The following is a 17152-nucleotide window of genomic DNA, read 5'->3' as shown; positions in this document are numbered from 1 at the left end:
ATGGCAGCTTTAAGATGTGTGGACTTCAACTTCCAGAATTCCCCAGGCAGCCATGTTGGAAGTTGAAGTCCACACATCTTAAACCTGCCAAGGTTGAGAAAGCCTGCTCTGGTATCATGCATGGTTAAGGCTCACAGCTTTTTTCATTCTCTGATAAGTATTTAAAAGCGTAATGTTACTTTCAAGAAATAAGAGGGGATATGGAGTATAAATATAAGTTTCTATATATATGGAAAATCAATATACAGGTAGTCCTTGATTAACAACTACTCATTCAGTGACCATTTAAAGTAACAATGGCACTGAATGAATGGTGGTTATGACAGGGTCTCTGAAGTTCTGGCCTTCCTAGCACTCCTGTGGCCCTGTGATTTGGTTGCTTGACAATAGGCTTGTACTTATGACAGTTGCAGAATCCCATGGGCATAATGTGGCCAGAGCTACACCTCTATTGCAAGTCCAAAAGAATTTTCATGACAACATTTGGCAGCCACCAACTCATTAACATTTTTACATTTTTAACTCTTCTCAGTTCTGAGTCTGTATCTTCCAACTTCATGGGTCCCTCTGACTTTTGTTTCCACACTGACCTGCAAGTAGACTAACAAATTCATAACTTCCATATTGGTCCTCTGGAAACTTCTACCCACTGTTTATCCTTTCTTTTTTTATATGCATTGAAGAAAGGATTTTAATATTTAATTCTCATTTTATGGCAATCAACTGGCTAACTAATCAGTTCTAACCTTTCTTAAAGTTCCTGAATCTGACAGCATCTAACATTTGTAACTGCGGGGTCTTTAGGTGACTTTAAGCATGTTTCAAATAAGAAAATAATCTGATCTAAAAAGATTGGGACTTCCTTTTCCAACTCTATGTACAATCAGCTCTGGGCAGTGCTCAGTATAGTTTTAGATAAATCAACTCCAAGCTGATAATCACCAGAAGTGATAGGAAATTAGAGAGCTGAAACTGTAACATTCTAGACGGTAACTAGCTGGAAAAAAATGTTGACAGGGCTAAGAAAAAAATCCTATCAGTGACCTGTTCCTTTTGTCTATGGAGATTCTCAGTCATCCAGGTCCTGGTTGTCCCAAAGATGCTTTTTCAAGAGGCGACTGGACTTTCTGGTTTTTCTTTGAAAACTTTTCGCTTCTCATCCAAGAAGCTTCTTCAGCTTTGTCCCTGAAAAAGAGCTGGGATGAGAAGTGAAATGTCTTTGGAGAAAAACAAGAAAGTCCAGTTGTCTAGTGAAAAAGCACCTTTGGGACCTGTTCCTTTCCTTTCATGGATCTCGTTTTCTTCTCTGCTTACTAAGAGGTACCAAAGATTGTCTGCCTTCTTTCTTCTCATCTTGAGTAGGCAATTACGATTTCCTGTCTCTTCTTTCCATTTAGCTATGATCTGTCCAGCCAACAGTCACTATGAAGTCTGCGCTGACACTTGCTCCAACCACTGTACCAACGTCACAGATGCTGAGCCATGTCCAGAGACCTGCACGGAGGGCTGCCAGTGTGATGATGGGTTTTTATTGGATGGCGTCGATTGCATTCCCAAAGAAAACTGTGGGTGCTTCAGCAACGGACACTATTATCAAGTAACTAATGTTTGGGATTTACTCCTCTACTTTCATGTTGCTGCCTTTACTTACTAAATGTATTCATTAAATAATTTTAGATAGCCATCCCTCTAGCCACAGGAACTCTGGGTGGCTCACCAAATAGAAGCACCATGCAATAAAATGTTTAAAACTTTAGTCCTTCTCAATGAATGACAGATAAATTTTGGTGGTGGTTGGTCTTCAGAGTATGTGGAATCATGATCCCCAATTTCTCAGTATCCCTCCATTGTGATCTTTAATAATTTATTATCTTTGATAAATTCAGACAAATCTGAAAACGATGAAGCTGTAAGGCCTAGACTGCAAGAGATAAATATTTTTTATACATCTGAAGCTCAGGGTTTTCCCTCTAAATGATGCCATCTGATTCTTCCTGACTTTGTACTTTGTGTTCTCCCAAGTGATAATTTTTCAGGGCTTTCACATTGCAATAGGAATGTGATGGATGTATTTACTTACATTATTTAGAGTCGTGCATCAAAGTGATGCAAAATGCTGTGCTTTTAGGAACAACAATGATTTAAAATCAGACTTGAAATCCTTTATGGACTTTTTAAAAATCCTTTATGGATTTTTTGATGAAAATGGACAAAGATGAATTGGTGAACTTGAGGTATAGTGATTAAATGGGTTGTTCATGGGAAGAAGGAAACCAATGATACGTAATTTGGGACTGTGGAAATGATCATTGTAACCATTTAAGGAAGATTGTAAATAGCTTCTTTAGATATTTTTCTCTCTTTTTTCCTTCTTTGACTTTTAGAATTTTTCACTTTTATCTTTTCATATCCCTTTCTTCTAACTCTGTCTCCTCGTAGATTTTAATCCATTGTGAACAGTGTGCAAATAATTATTCTTCATGTTGTTCTCTCTTTCTTTCATTCCCCCTTACATGGATACCTTAGTTTTATGTGAAAGTCTCACAGATATATCTATTCAGAACTTTCGGGTGAATTATATTTACAGTTCAGATCTCTCATTATTGTAGATCTGAAGCCAGCTTTGATTCTGTTCTGTTATTTGTCTTTCCACTTTGACAACAGCGCAACGAGATGGTTCTGTTGAATGCTTGCAAGCAGCAATGTACTTGCATCCCAGGTGAGGGGCTGACCTGTACTGACCACAGCTGTGCCGCTCAGGAGACCTGTGAGTCCCAAGAAGGAGTCATGAGATGTGTTCAGAAAGGTAACCAGAATTTCAGAATGGTGGCTGTGGCTGAAAGGGGTTCCAATGATTCAGAGTTACCTTACAATATGATTCTCAGGATATTTATCCACAGGGAAGACAATCCAAATAAATGGAAAAAAGATGAAATGTGCATTTGGCTTAAAGCAGTGATACCAATCAGTAAAAGATACTCAGGGCCATACTGTGACATTTTGCCCTGTCTGAAGATTACATGGGCATGGAGGGAGATGTTGCAGTGTCACCAAAGTAGATGTGATTGATATATGAGATACAGACCGAGCTGTATCTTTAATGCAACTTTTTCCAGTGCAACAGCAAAGTCGCAGTGTCATTAAGAGAAAGATGTAGTCCATAATTTTAAACTCTTCTTGGATCAAATCCTGCACCTTTTTTCCCCATGTTCCTATACCTTGGAAATGTTTTGGCCAAATGATATCGTCCGTGTCTCAAATACTCACTTGCGAATGGAGTGGCAAATTAATATATTCCATGTTGCTTTTCTGAAAATCTCTTCCAGCTAATGTATCTTTGCAAAAATGGATTCATTGAAGAAAGAGGATTTCAATGTTTAATTCCAATTTTATAATTTACCCTTATGGCAATCTATTGACTAATCACCATCACTTTTAATTTTTCATCCTATCTACATGCACAAGTAGATTTATCCTCTATTAAGAGTCCTTTTTTTCTTTCAGGTACCTGTAATGTAAGTTCCCGAGGGAAGAAATTTCTTACCGCCTTCATGTTCAATTTTTTCAATTACCAGACTAAAAAACTGGAGCTGTACATCTCTGGATATTATCCTGCAACAAATATTACAGTGTCAACAAACAGTGGGAAAATACATAGAACCATTAATGAAGGAGAACTCGCTTCCATTGAATTACCAGTGTCTTTAGAAATGGAGGGGAGTGACATCTATAATAAGTCGGTGCTGATTGAAGCTGACCAAGATATTTCGGTCTCCTCCTATACTGATTTCTCTGTTTCAGTTGGTGGTACACTTATCTATCCCATTGACCAATTGGGACAGTTATATTATGTGATCACCCCAACAGAAGATTTATTTCTAAATTTAAAAGAGTTTGCGGTTGTAGCTCATGAGGATCCTACATCAGTAACCATCCACCTAAAAGGCACCGTAACTTTCAAAAATGTAGTTTACCCTGCTGGGTCCACCTTGGTGACTGACCTCAAGGCCTTTGAAGCAATTCAACTTCAAAGCACAGAAGATTTATCAGGTACCAGGATTCAATCGACCAAAGCTGTGGCTGTCTTGAGTGGACATATATGCGCGGTCAAGTTCACACTCTGTGATCATGTTGTGGAGCAGCTCCTGCCAGTTCCATGCTGGGGAAGCACCTTCATTGTTCCTGGTCTTCCTTTCCAGACACAATATGATATTGCATATATTGTTTCTGCAGAGAACACTTTAGTCAAATATCAGTCTAGCTCCAAGGAAGAATCCCGTACCCTCGTGGCTGGAGAAGTCCTCAAACTTGAGGTTCTGAGCTCTCAGCCACTTTTGATCTCTGCTGATGCTGGAATCCAAGTCCATCTGTTTTTTACTGGTGCTAAAAAAGGAGGCTATTTCTATGACTCCTTCCTCATGAATATCCCTGCCATAACAAGCTATTGCAATTCATACCATATTTATGGAGTGAAGGGCTTCATAAATCATGCCATGTTTATAGCCAAATCATCAGAATCCAGTAGGATCACAAAGGATGGAAGGCCGATCCAGTGGACACAGATCCTAGGCACCGAATATTCATGGGCTGAAGAAGATGTGGAGGTAACAGATCGTGCCCTGTCAGTGGAACACGAGAACACTCCGTTCGGACTTTTTGTCTTTGGAGGTGGTGACTATCGTGGCTATGGTAGTGCTGCTGTTTGTTCTTCTGGTAAGTATCCTCATAAAATGATGATGGTTGTGGTGATGATGATGATGGCGATATCTATCTTTTAAATCTAGTTATTATTAGAATATACACTCAAAATGTTTTAAACTTTATTGGATACACAGGCCGCTCATATCTATCTGAGGCCACTTTCAATCCATTATCTCTTCCACCAACTTCTGTTCGGCAATCAAGCCAAGTTGATCTAGAGTCTATTTGCAGTTAACCAGGAGGAGAATGCAAAGACAATGTATGGTGGCTCCAATCACTATACAACCTTAAGTATTAAAAAATTCTTTAATTTCCACTCTACAGAAAAAAGGAACAAAAGAATTACCTACAGTTACATGCTCTGTTTCTCTCCATCCCTCCGTCTGCTTATCAGTTCATTTTTGTATTGCCATTTCCTGAGAAAACTGGCATGGCAGATTAGCAGCTGTAAAGTTGTATCCCTCCATTAAATATAACATGCACTGCATACTTTGAAAATAGATAAGGGAGCCAGTGGAGATTTCTTCTGAGTAGAAGCACTGAGATGCAGTGGAGTCACTGAAGCTCAGAGGGGGAGAGGAAAGAGTGATGTAAATCCGAGATCCAGAAGGGAAGATGATACAGCAGGAAAAATATAGCAAGCGAGATCCTTGTAAAACAGCAGAGCCCAAAACCAAATGGGATTAACATTGCCGCAGGTGCAGATAAGATGGTCATCATGTGTAGAGTTTTTGCTTACAAATGCATTCCCTCTGGGCAAGTTTTCTTCAGCCTGTATGGCCTGGATCCTCTTCCCAGGATTAAATCTCATGCAATGTACATGGGAGTGAATTTTGGCTTGCTAGGACTGCAGAATTTGTTTAATTCTGTTTGTTAAATAAACTGACAATTAAATCAAATGTTTATAGGCAAGATTAACCTTTAAATCGATATGCATTTCTCTTGCATTTGGATATTTATTTATTTGGGCTTAAATGCTGCTCTAATCATGTCTGACACTGAGTCACTTCCAAAGCAGCAATCAAATAAAAAACTAAACCCAACAATATAACTGAATCTAACTCTAGAAACAAAGGTTGTAAGCCCAAATCCAAATGATCATGGTTTCATTATTTTCCTACCAATCCACCCAACTTTAACCCATCCAAACTTTAGGAATAGAAAAAAAGAAAAACAAAATAAAAGAATAGATAGGCTTGCTTTTTTCCTTCCTTGGTTCCCTGTACCCTGTAAATAATGTATTGTTAGCTAGCAAATTAGAGATAGGGGATGAAATGGAAAGGACTATCTTTTTCTCCTCTTGCTAAATGGGTAAGACAATGCTTCTCAACCTTGGCAGTTTGATGATGGGTGGACTTCAACTCCCAGCATGGCTGACTGGGGAATTCTGGGAGTTGAAGTTCACACAACTTCAAACCGCCAAGGTTGAGAAACACTAGATGTAAAAGTGTTTTCCTTCCTTCTTCCTTCCACCTCATTCCTGTATTAATTTTCCACTGCTTATTCAGCCCTCCTATCCCACGAATCAATTTTATTAAAAGGGGTTGGCTTTTGTGGCTCTTTGCATCTGATGAAGGGTGCCGCAGCTCACAAAAGCTTCTGCTTTTTAATAGAATGTGTTCTTTCTGATGTTTTTCCTCTCATAAGCTAACACAATTCTTCTCCTACAATGCAGACCAGGTGAGTTTCCTTCACAAAGATGCTTTCCTCTCTTCCCAAAACTTTAAAAAGACTTCCTGTTGCATTATCTTTCAAAATCTCACAAGGAAAGCCTGCTGCACCTTTGATTATCCAGAACTGATATGAATCTCTTGTCATTTTGTATTCGATACATAGGATGTTTTCTCAGTAATGAAGTGCATGTCAATAGCCACTAACCTTGTTTTAACCATGGTTTTGTTAAATAGTCCCAATATCCTGCCCTGAGAACAGCCATTATGAAGCCTGCGGAATTGCCTGTCCAGCAACCTGCTCTGACCGTTCTGCTCCCAGCACCTGTAAAAACACCTGTGCACAAATCTGCCAGTGTGACGAAGGCTTTGTCCGCAGTGGTGAGAAGTGTGTTCCGGTGGACACCTGCAATTGCATTTACCAAGGTGTGACCTATAAGGCAGGGGAAGAGTTCTGGGGAGATGAAGATTGCCAGAGTCATTGCAAGTGTGATGCCAAATTAGGCAAAGCTGTATGCCAAAAGTCTTCTTGCAAGGGCAAGACAAAATGCAGCATGGTCAATGGTGTCCGGGGATGCCATGCTGTCAGTTACAGGACCTGCATAGGAACCGGAGACCCTCACTATACAACCTTTGATGGGAAGAAATACAATTTCATGGGAACCTGCATTTACCAAATGGCCGGGCTCTGCTCCAAGGATCCTTCCCTTACACCATTTTTGGTCACCGTGGAGAATAACCACCGAGGCAACAAGGCGGTGTCCTTCACCAAAGTGGTGACCCTGGAGATCTACAACTTTACCATCAGTATGAGCCAAGAGTTTCCCCAAAAGATCCAGGTACATAAACTAATCCAAGGGGCTGTTGGAATGGCTTATAAAAATATGAGTCATTGCAAGGTTCAAGTTGTCAGGCATAAAAGCTTCATAGGTGTTAAGTTCTCAACATATCTTAGTTCTTGTTGCTCTATGGAGTTTAGCTATGATTTCTCCAAACCAGGGTGGAATGATAGTTGCAGATTGTACAGGATACATTTAAGGGGTCAGATACAGTATATGGGACTTGCAGAGGCCAGAATATTATCATCTCTAAGTTCATGCCCCCAGTATAAATGTTGAAATAGTAAAATAATTTTCTGCATGGTAGAATCCCAAAAGATCATCCAGGTTTTCCGGACTTAGAAGTCTCATGCAAGACTTTTTATGAGAAAAGCAAAACTGCATATGATTAAATGGAACTCCCCCGAAAACTCAATCTAAAAAGACTGCTGGCTCCCGATTTAGACCTACTGAAGATACTAGTTATGAAGTATATTAGCAATGTATTTCATAATTATTACTAGTGGTGTCAAGTCTTTTACAGTAGCTCATAATCAAGAAATCAAGATTCAAAACTTTAAAATAGGCAGGTATATTGGGAATAAAAATGGAATAGGGTTAGAATACAGGATCCTGAACACTAGGCATATATACAGAATTTATTCTTATTTCTTAGTGAAAATATTGAAGGCAAGAGCTTTCAATTGATTTTGATCAGTTCCCAACTGAATATTGGTTTAATGGGGAGGTCGGAAGTCACTTATTTGATATCATAAAATATATATTTTTATTTATGTTCTGCAGTATCTTAGAAACGTCTACAGAATGTTTGTTCTTAGGCTCAGAGAATTTCATGAGAACTAGTGAAGAAATTATTTCAGTTATCAATAAGCTAGTGTTTTAATTGTTTTGTGTAATATTTACAACTTATTTTATTTGTTATACTGTTTCATCTTCTAGTGCCAAATTTGAATTACATCTGCAATTTCCTATTTAGGTTTTTTTTGGCTATGTATAAATTTATTGTTATTATATAATGATAGATTACTCACTTTGCTTATTTGTCAAACAGCCCATGGAGTAGAATAGAGGAGATGATTGGTCTGAAAGATAACAAGAACAAACCTACTCTTAAGATTGAAAATATTGTTAGTGCCTTGACTATTTTTTCCTGTATCTTAATTCAGGTCAATGGCATCTATGTGGAACTACCCTTCTCCTATGAAAACAAACTGAGCATCTACCAGAGTGGAGTTCACGGCTTCATCAAGACAGACTTTAATCTGCGTGTCAGCTTTGACTGGTACAGCTATGCCAGGGTCATCGTTCCCGACTCTTATGCCAATGCACTCTGTGGCCTCTGTGGTAATGCCAATGAAGATCAAAATGATGACTTTCTCATGAAAGATGGAACACAAGCAGAGGATGAAATTCAATTTGCAAACAGCTGGAAGCTGAAAGATATTCCTGGCTGCTCTTCTGGGTGCACCAAAAATTGCCCAGTGTGCAGTGATGCTGATAAACGAACCTACCAGGGTCCATCCTACTGTGGGATTCTTACAAGAAAGAGTGGGCCTTTCAGGCAATGCCAAGATGCCATTGATCCTCAATCTTATTTCGATGATTGTGTCTATGACACCTGCGTATACCAAGGTCACCATGAGGCCCTCTGTAGTGCCATCAGCTCCTACGTGACAGCATGTCAAGCTCAAGGCATCCATGTTGAGGAATGGAGATCACCCTCCTTCTGCAGTAAGTCTTCTCTCCTGCATTCAAAGTTTAGCTGGCATAAGAGAGGAAAGTTTAGCTGGCATAAGAGAGGAAAGAGAGCCTAAATCCAGGAATAGAAATGGGAGAGTCATTTGATGAAAAGCCTCATTTATATCACAGTATCCTTCCTCAACTTGGTGCCCCCCAGATGTGCTGAAGCCCAACACGTCTGAAATGGTGGCAGGATCAGCAAGGCAATGTTCCAAGATCTGGAGATCCAGGATCTGTGATAAACAGAAATCACCAGGCAGAATTGGAAAAAGGAAAGAGGCCCAACATTGAAATATTAGAAATATTAAATATTAATAGAAATAGAAATAGAATATTTAAATAGAAATATTAAAACAAGAGCAATCTTTTCCCCAAATATATTAAGCATCAGAGTGGTTGCGAATTAACAATGCAACCTGAATGCAACTTTACAGATCAGAAAACATTTATATTTATCAGAGTTTAAACCCAGTTTTAATCCCCCCACCACACTTTTTTTTCTGTATTTACTGTAGTATAATTCTACAGTATACATCTTGAACTCTGACCTGTTGTTCATGGATCTATTGCTTCAATTCAATGCCTCAAGGATTTTTTTGAGATGGGTGCAACCATAGTTACTGTAGTTGTAATAAATATTGATTTCCTATGGCAAATTAATGGGACATAGGTGGAACAAGTTTAGCTTAGATTCAACCCATTATACAGAAATATTAAATGGCTAGTACCAGAACCACTGTATCAACATAAAATATCTTGTCTTGTCCAATCAAAGTTTCACTTCCCCTTTGGCTCTACCCTTTCCACGAATTCATTCCGAGGAATACACTTATTTTAATATTCACAGACATTTTCATGCATGCTCTTCTCCATAGGTACCCCTTTTTGGCTTACTTTTCCTAATGTGTACATTTTCTGAATAAAATATTTCATAAGAAGAGGTCAGGCTTCCTCAGTGTTGTAAAAGCTGGAATTTCAAGCCAGCATTACGAATGGGTATCTAGTCCATTAAAGAATGCAAGAATGAAGAAAACTGCTCTAAGAAAAAGTAGCATAATTATTTTCACCTAGAATCTATTTAACAGAACAACAGAGTTGGAAGGGACCTTGGAGATCTTCTAGTCCAACCCTTTGCACAAACATGACACCCTATGACATTGTAGAAAAGTGGCTGTCTAGTTTCTTCTTAAAAGCCTCCAGTGATGGAGCACCTACAACTTCTGAAGGCACACTGTTCCACTGGTTAATTGTTCTCACTGTTAGGAAATTTCTTCTTAGTTCTATTTTGATTCTCCCTTTGAGTAGTTTCCATCCATTGTTTCTTATCTTGCCTTCTGGTGCTTTGGAAAACAGATTAATCCCCTCTTCTTTGTGATAATTTGATAAGCAACATTCTCTTTATTCTGTTTTTCAGGTATTTCTTGCCCACCTAATACCCACTATGAGCTCTGTGGCAGTAGTTGTCCAGTCACATGCAAGAGCCTCATCTCACCGCAGAAGTGTGATGTTCCATGCCTGGAAGGATGTTTTTGTGACTCTGGATTTATCCGCAGTGGGGATCAGTGTGTTTCAAAGGCCAAATGTGGCTGTTTTGATCAAGGCCGATACTACAAGCTGGGAGAAGAGTTTTATCCCACCACTTCCTGCCAGAAAAAGTGCATCTGCATGGATAACGCAACCATAGAATGTCAAAAGTTCTCTTGTAGAGCTCATGAGGAATGCAAGATTGTAAAGGGCGTCCAAGGCTGCCACCCCTTAGGCTATGGAAAGGCCATTGCACTGGGTGACCCTCATTTCATTTCCTTTGACGGAAGGCATTTTGAACTCTACGGCTACTGTACTTACACCTTAGCTCAAGTCTGCCAGCACAACCCTCGGCTCCAGAACTTCACTGTGTGGGTAGAGAATGAGAAGCTTGGTGATGGTCCTTTAGTTCTAATCCACAATCTGAAAGTCTTCATTCATGGTTATACAATCACCCTTCAGAGGGGAGTAATGTGGCAGGCAATGGTAGGTGAACCACACATTAGATAACTGCGTGCCTTACAAAATGCAGTTGTGAAAGTAATGTGATGGAGAAGGGCCACAACTACCTGATCCCATCTTAGAATTATTGGATTGTAGAGCTGAAAGGATTGCAAGCATCATCTAGTTCAGGGGTGTCAAACTCTATTTCATTGAGGGCTGCATCTGGTTTGTGCTTGACCTCGGGGGAAGGAGGGGACATGGACAGCATGATGTGACGTGTTGGGGGCATGATGGGACTGTGGTGGCATGAGCGTTCTGGCAGCAAAAAGAGGCTCCCGAGTTCTGTTTTGGCAATCCTCTGCCAGTGAAAATGGAGCTCAGGTGGCCTGCACGCGGCCCTCACAAGCTCTGTTTTGCTGGCAGAGGCACTGCGGGCCGGTCTTTCGCAATTTCTTTCGCAAGCAGAAAAACTCAAGTTTTACATTCAACAGTGACATTATAGTCTTAATCTCAGAAGATTCAGGATTTGACACCCCAAAAAATTTAAAAAAATGGGGAGGAGAGACTTGGGAGTTAAATGCATGCTTTCTACATCTGATGATTCTGCTAATGCAGAATGACTGCAAGATCATAAGAGAAGCTGCTTTTTATTCTTTTTCCAGGCTTGTGAAGAAGGAAAAAATGGATGTTAATTACTGCTATGAAGCAATGTGAAATGAGCATTACATTCTATGCATGCAAAACCAGCACTTATCCCCAATTTTTATTCTTGTTGGTACAGGTGGATGGACAGTTGTATACCCTGCCAATGAATGTAGCTGATGGGAAATTCTGGATCACCCAAGAAGGGAACAACATCTTCATCTACACAACCTTTGGCCTCACGGTCCTATATGATACTTCTGCATATGTTCAGGTTTCTGTTCCCAGTACTTACAGGGGTCATATGTGTGGCCTGGCTGGCAACTTCAATGGTGATCCGAAGGATGACTTTATGCTACCTAATGGAAAACTCACTGAAAATGTGGAAGAATTTGCGGCTTCTTGGAAGGTCCCTGTGAATGGTGTAATTTGTTCTGACGGCTGCGGGGACAAATGTCCCATCTGCAACAAAGCCCAAAAGACAAAATATGAAGCTGAGAACTTCTGTGGAATGATCCCATCCAAGACAGGTCCATTCATAGACTGCCATTCATTGGTGAACCCTGAACAATATTTTAAACACTGTTTGAATGAGGCCTGTACAACCAATGAGGTTCAAGAATCTCTTTGTCGAAGTCTTCAAGCCTATGTAGCAGCTTGCCAGGCATCTGGCGCCAAAATTAGAGCCTGGAGAAGTTCTTCCTTCTGCCGTAAGTTTGTAGGAAGTTACTTTCCATAAATAACCAACTCTGTGCCTCAAATGTCTTAATCTGTTCTCCTATGCCTTGCCTTACTATTCTTATTCATGGCTGTGCTATCCAGTTCACAACCACTTCAATCCTAAAATCCTCTGGTGCTTAACCAAGCCTGGATGCATCCTGATTCAAAGGGATTCCAGAATTGTTTTAGCAATTAGTGTTTCCCGAAAAATAACACCTATCCCAGAAATAAGCCCTACCATGTTTTTTGTGTGTGTGCCCAATATAAGCCCTATCCCCAAAATAAGGCCTTCTTAAGTGCCTGTGTAACCGCCCAGCCACCCATTCCATCTGGTTGCTTGTGGTGCCATGGCCGCGAGACCTCCTGCCCCAGCACGAGGAAGCAGAAGAAGTGGGCCTCCCATGGACACTTAAAATACATGGGGAAAACAATAAGACATCTTATTTTTCTTTAAATATTTTTATTTTATATTTAATTTTATATCATTTTTAAAAATATTAGTATTATTTCATTTAAAAATAAGAAAATAAGACCCGGTTTTATTTTCAGGAAAACACGGATACTTATTCCAAAATCCTTAACTTTATTGCCTAGTTTCTTATAATCTCTCAATATTGTACTCATGGTTCTTTGTTGTGTCATTCGTCCCAATGTGAAGGAAGAGGGAAGAGTAGTAATCTGTGGGCCTATTTTTTTTTTTCTTAGGTTCTTAACTACATCTTTGATTTTTGCTCCATGGAAACAACATGCCTCCCTAGATTGTACTTTCCTCCCCTGGAAGATGTGGTTGTTAGTCATTAACACTTCATTAGAGCAGTGTTTCTCAACTTGGGCAATTTTAGGAGATGTGGACTTCACTTCCTGGAATTCCCTAGCCATTTTAATCTATTTGCTTCTTCTGTTTTCCACAGCTCTCACCTGTCCGGCCCACAGCCACTATGAGCCATGTACCAGAACTTGTGATTCCACCTGTGCCGCCTTATCTACTCCAAGTCAGTGCTCAGGGAACTGCTTTGAAGGCTGTCAGTGTGATGAGGACTATGTGTTTGATGGATCTCAGTGTGTAACCATGAAGCAATGTGGCTGCACTTATGGTGGAGCCTACCTCAAGGTAATTTCTCTCTCCCTCGATGTGGCTGAGAGCAGAAAGGGGCTTTTTCTGATGAGATGGAGACTAGGAATGATTCCTGCCAGACTACAGGTAGTTCTCGACTTACAACAGTTTGGCAAATGTTTGGCAACTGACTCATATTTATGACGGTTGCAGTGTCCTGAGGTCATGCGATCACTTTTTGCAACCTTTTGATAAGCAAAGTCAATGGGAAAGCCAGATTCACTTAACAACCAGGTTACTAACTTAACAACTACAGTGATTCATTTAACAACTGTGACAAGAAATGTCATAAAATGGGGCAAAACTCACTTAACAAATGTTTCACTTATCTACAGAAATTTTGGGCTCAGTTGTGGCCATAAATCAAGGACAAACTGTATTCAGCGGGGAAATAACTTAAAAATGGGACTTTGGAAAAGAAAAGCACCATTGTTTGGTAATCTGCCAGTAAAATGGCCAAACTGACAAGGTTATGTAATCCCATAAAAAAGATATATTTTTATGTAGTACTTTTAATATTTATTTTATATTTTATATTATTTTATTTCATTGTTCAAAGTTTTGAAACCGTCCATCTATCCTAATCTACCCAGGACCATCAAATAGTAGCTATTATTATACAGTAACTCTTCTGACCCCTCTGTTGCTGTCCCTGGTTATGGGACCTTTAACATGAATTCATGTCTACAATTACATTAATTTAAAAATTGGGAGAATGGAGGGAAGGAGGGAATGCTTTTCCTTTCTTATTGTAATTGATTCCGGGACTTTGCTCAATAGATTGGTGAGCACATTTACTCGAAGGGCTGCACAAAAAAATGCACCTGCCGGTCAGCAGGGCAGCTCCAGTGTGAAGAAAGCAGCTGCCAGCTTGGAGAGACGTGTGCCCTTCGGGAAGGCCTGCGTGGCTGCGTGACGCTGGAAGCTCAATGCAAGCTCACTGCCCAAGCACAGATCACTTCTTTCGATGGTGCCTCCGGGAGATATTTCTGCAGTGGAGTCTACGAAATCGCTTCTCTTTGTGACCAGAACTCTGCCTCCTGGTTCAGGCTGCTAGCGAACATTGAAAAGGATTATACAAAGGAGATGATGGTTGGAAAATCTATCTTCTTTTACTTTCGAGGTGGATCCATTCAGATTATAAACCGAGAAAGGTTTTGGGTAAGTGAAAATCAAGAGCTAATGAAACACTTAGTAGCCTTCAACATACATTCTTCAAAGTCTTTCCTCCCACCCCACCCCTAGAATAGTCCTTCATAAATTCTGGCTAGAGAATGCCAAAGGCACTGGAGAGCTGATAGGACAATTTATACTTTACCCTTAAGCATTTTTACATATTTTAATAATAAAGTTGCATTTTAAATTCGGTAGTAGCTGAATGAAAGATAAAGTCTCCCTTGAGTCAGGTTAGATTCTGGTTGAATTAATGGACACTCCTCTGTTGTACAGGAAAATTTTGTCACTGCCATCTTCAGGAATGCTCTTTGACTTTTCATTAAAGGTGCAGTTGTAAGATTCTCTGGGAAACCCCTTTCAATTACTTAATTTTTTTAATTAGATTATAAAATAAAATACAAAAATACAAAAGCAAATAGTAGGACACTGGGAAGGAGACGGGGAAAGAAATGTGAGGAGGGGAGAGAGAAACAAGAAAATATTGATTTCCAATTTCCTCTCTTGCAATAGAATAAGGCATTGAACCTCAACTTTTTATGCTTCCATAATATTATAAACTAGCCATTTCTATAACAACAAATCAATACAATCAGTAAAGCTAACCAAGTTGTCATCGCTTACGTTTCAAAACTAGACAATAATATCCAGCAACTGCTATAAATGAATGAATTGACTCCTGATGAAAAAAGTATGCAGATGTTTCAGCGACTCTGTGCAAATGGGGAAGATACCTATTCTGTCTATACCAAATATCTTCTTTTCTTTCTACACAGCTGCTGTCTGCAAGACATCTGAGCTCTTGCAGAAGATTTTGAAATTAAGCCAAGGACTATTTGTGTAGATTCAAAGGAAGAAAACAAATGTTTAAAAATAGGGGTAGGGATGTTTTCAGGTTGCTAACACTTTTCCTACCTCAATCATGTTTTCCAGATAAATGGTCAGAAAATAACGCTGCCATATGAGAACAGCCCTGTGTCCATGAGGAAAATTCAAGATAAAATTATTATTGACCATGATTCTCAAGTGCAAGTTTATCTCCATCCTGACGGGATGGTGACAATGGCAGCCAAGGAGACCCTCAGAGGGAAGCTATGTGCCACCTGTGGAAACTTCAACAAAGACCATTTAGATGACTTGAAGTTGGCCAGTGGAGAGAGAACAAATAATTTTGATGAAGTACTCAAGTCCTGGGAGGCGGAAGATTTCCTTTAAATTGCTTCTAGATTGTTCCATCTGTGCTTGCGAACTGATGTAACAGCTAAGCACAAGGGAAGCCTAACATTTTGTGTAGCATATGCTCAAATACTTGTTTAGAAGAAGCAGATCTGGATCTTCCAGAGTCTCAGCTTTTCTTTGAAGGTCATCTCTGAACCTCCTTCAAAAGTGACATTTCAGAATCTCTAAATTCATGAATAAACTTTCAATGGAACAGACAACTTGATTAATTTCTACATTTTGGAGGAACTAATGTTAGCCTCACTAGGAAGATCAGACCAGGAAATCACAAGAAAGCTGAAACCACTATTATTGAGACGAGCTATAGCAGTAGAATCTTGCAAATCTAACTCTGCTGTATGTCCTCCCACTTCTTATACTTCAAGGAATTAGAGAAATATCTGCCTGAAACACTTCAGAACGTAATCTTTCTTCTCAGGATTTCATCTCCTTTTGCCTAGGTTAACAATTATGCTTTACATCATGTGCCTTAGCTGCAAGAATGCATTTGTTTATGGTTGAATATATTGTGCAAATGCAGAAAATGAAATAATCCAGTAAAGAAGTTAAATGTGTTATGTGAATTCAGGCTATAAGTTATCATTATGAGTGGAATATGCTGGAGAACAAACTACCCACCTGCATTTTTAAGCTTAGCCTGCGGACATAGTGAAGTCGAACCAAGGTACACTTAATTCAACCTCCAGCAAAGATTGGTGGGAAAACATTACTCATCACACTAGATAATCATAAAAGTAGTTTAGGCAATTGCAGGGCTGACTGCAAATTGCTCATAAGCTTTGTCCTCCCTATATTCCTCCCACCCAAAGTTCCCACCTAAATTGCAACTTTCCTTTTGTTTAATATTTAAAACGCTTGCTTGTGCAGCACGAAATATTACAATAACCCTGTGCACTAATTCATTCAGAGATTTAACTATTGCAAATGTGAAGGAGAAACAACTAAGATATTGTTTCCATTTCAAAATGCAATAAAGTTGGATTAGATAAATCAATGCTGCTTCCCACTTCTTTTAAAAGCAATAAATATTGCTCATACACAGGGAAATCCTTCACAATTTGGTTGCTCACACTGACCACAAAATGATTACAGATTATAAAGCCCTATATTATTGCACATCAGCTGAGCTACAGATCATTCATAATCTGTATACTAGTAAAACTCTCTAAAGGTTTGTTTGTAACCCTTAAATGGGCGAAATGGTGCATTGTAGGGCAACAATTTTTGAACCAAGATACCTCAAGTGGGCTAACCTATATATATTAATCCTGGAACCTTGACTGCCACGCAATTGAAATTTTGCAAGTTTTATAAAACAACTGATGACATAAAAATCATAAAACATT

General features: G+C 39.4%; 1 protein-coding gene across 1 annotated transcript in view; it reads left to right on the top strand.

Annotated features, from left to right (window-relative positions):
• Window positions 1–16752, top strand: part of LOC131204549 (uncharacterized) — an 84313-nt gene extending 67561 nt beyond the window's left edge. The window contains exons 23-32 of the mRNA XM_058195937.1: window positions 1398–1597; window positions 2665–2806; window positions 3505–4713; window positions 6609–7210; window positions 8377–8941; window positions 10365–10960; window positions 11700–12270; window positions 13192–13391; window positions 14175–14555; window positions 15501–16752. Coding sequence (XP_058051920.1) covers window positions 1398–1597; window positions 2665–2806; window positions 3505–4713; window positions 6609–7210; window positions 8377–8941; window positions 10365–10960; window positions 11700–12270; window positions 13192–13391; window positions 14175–14555; window positions 15501–15782 — 4748 coding nt within the window. The 3' untranslated portion in view covers window positions 15783–16752. The remainder of the gene's footprint in view (window positions 1–1397; window positions 1598–2664; window positions 2807–3504; window positions 4714–6608; window positions 7211–8376; window positions 8942–10364; window positions 10961–11699; window positions 12271–13191; window positions 13392–14174; window positions 14556–15500) is intronic.
• The last annotated feature ends 400 nt before the right edge of the window (window positions 16753–17152 follow it).

Source organism: Ahaetulla prasina, chromosome 10 (assembly GCF_028640845.1).
Source record: "Ahaetulla prasina isolate Xishuangbanna chromosome 10, ASM2864084v1, whole genome shotgun sequence".
NCBI classification, from domain to species: domain Eukaryota; kingdom Metazoa; phylum Chordata; class Lepidosauria; order Squamata; family Colubridae; genus Ahaetulla; species Ahaetulla prasina.
Note: the sequence above shows the minus strand (reverse complement) of the source record. Positions and strands in the feature narration are given on the sequence as shown.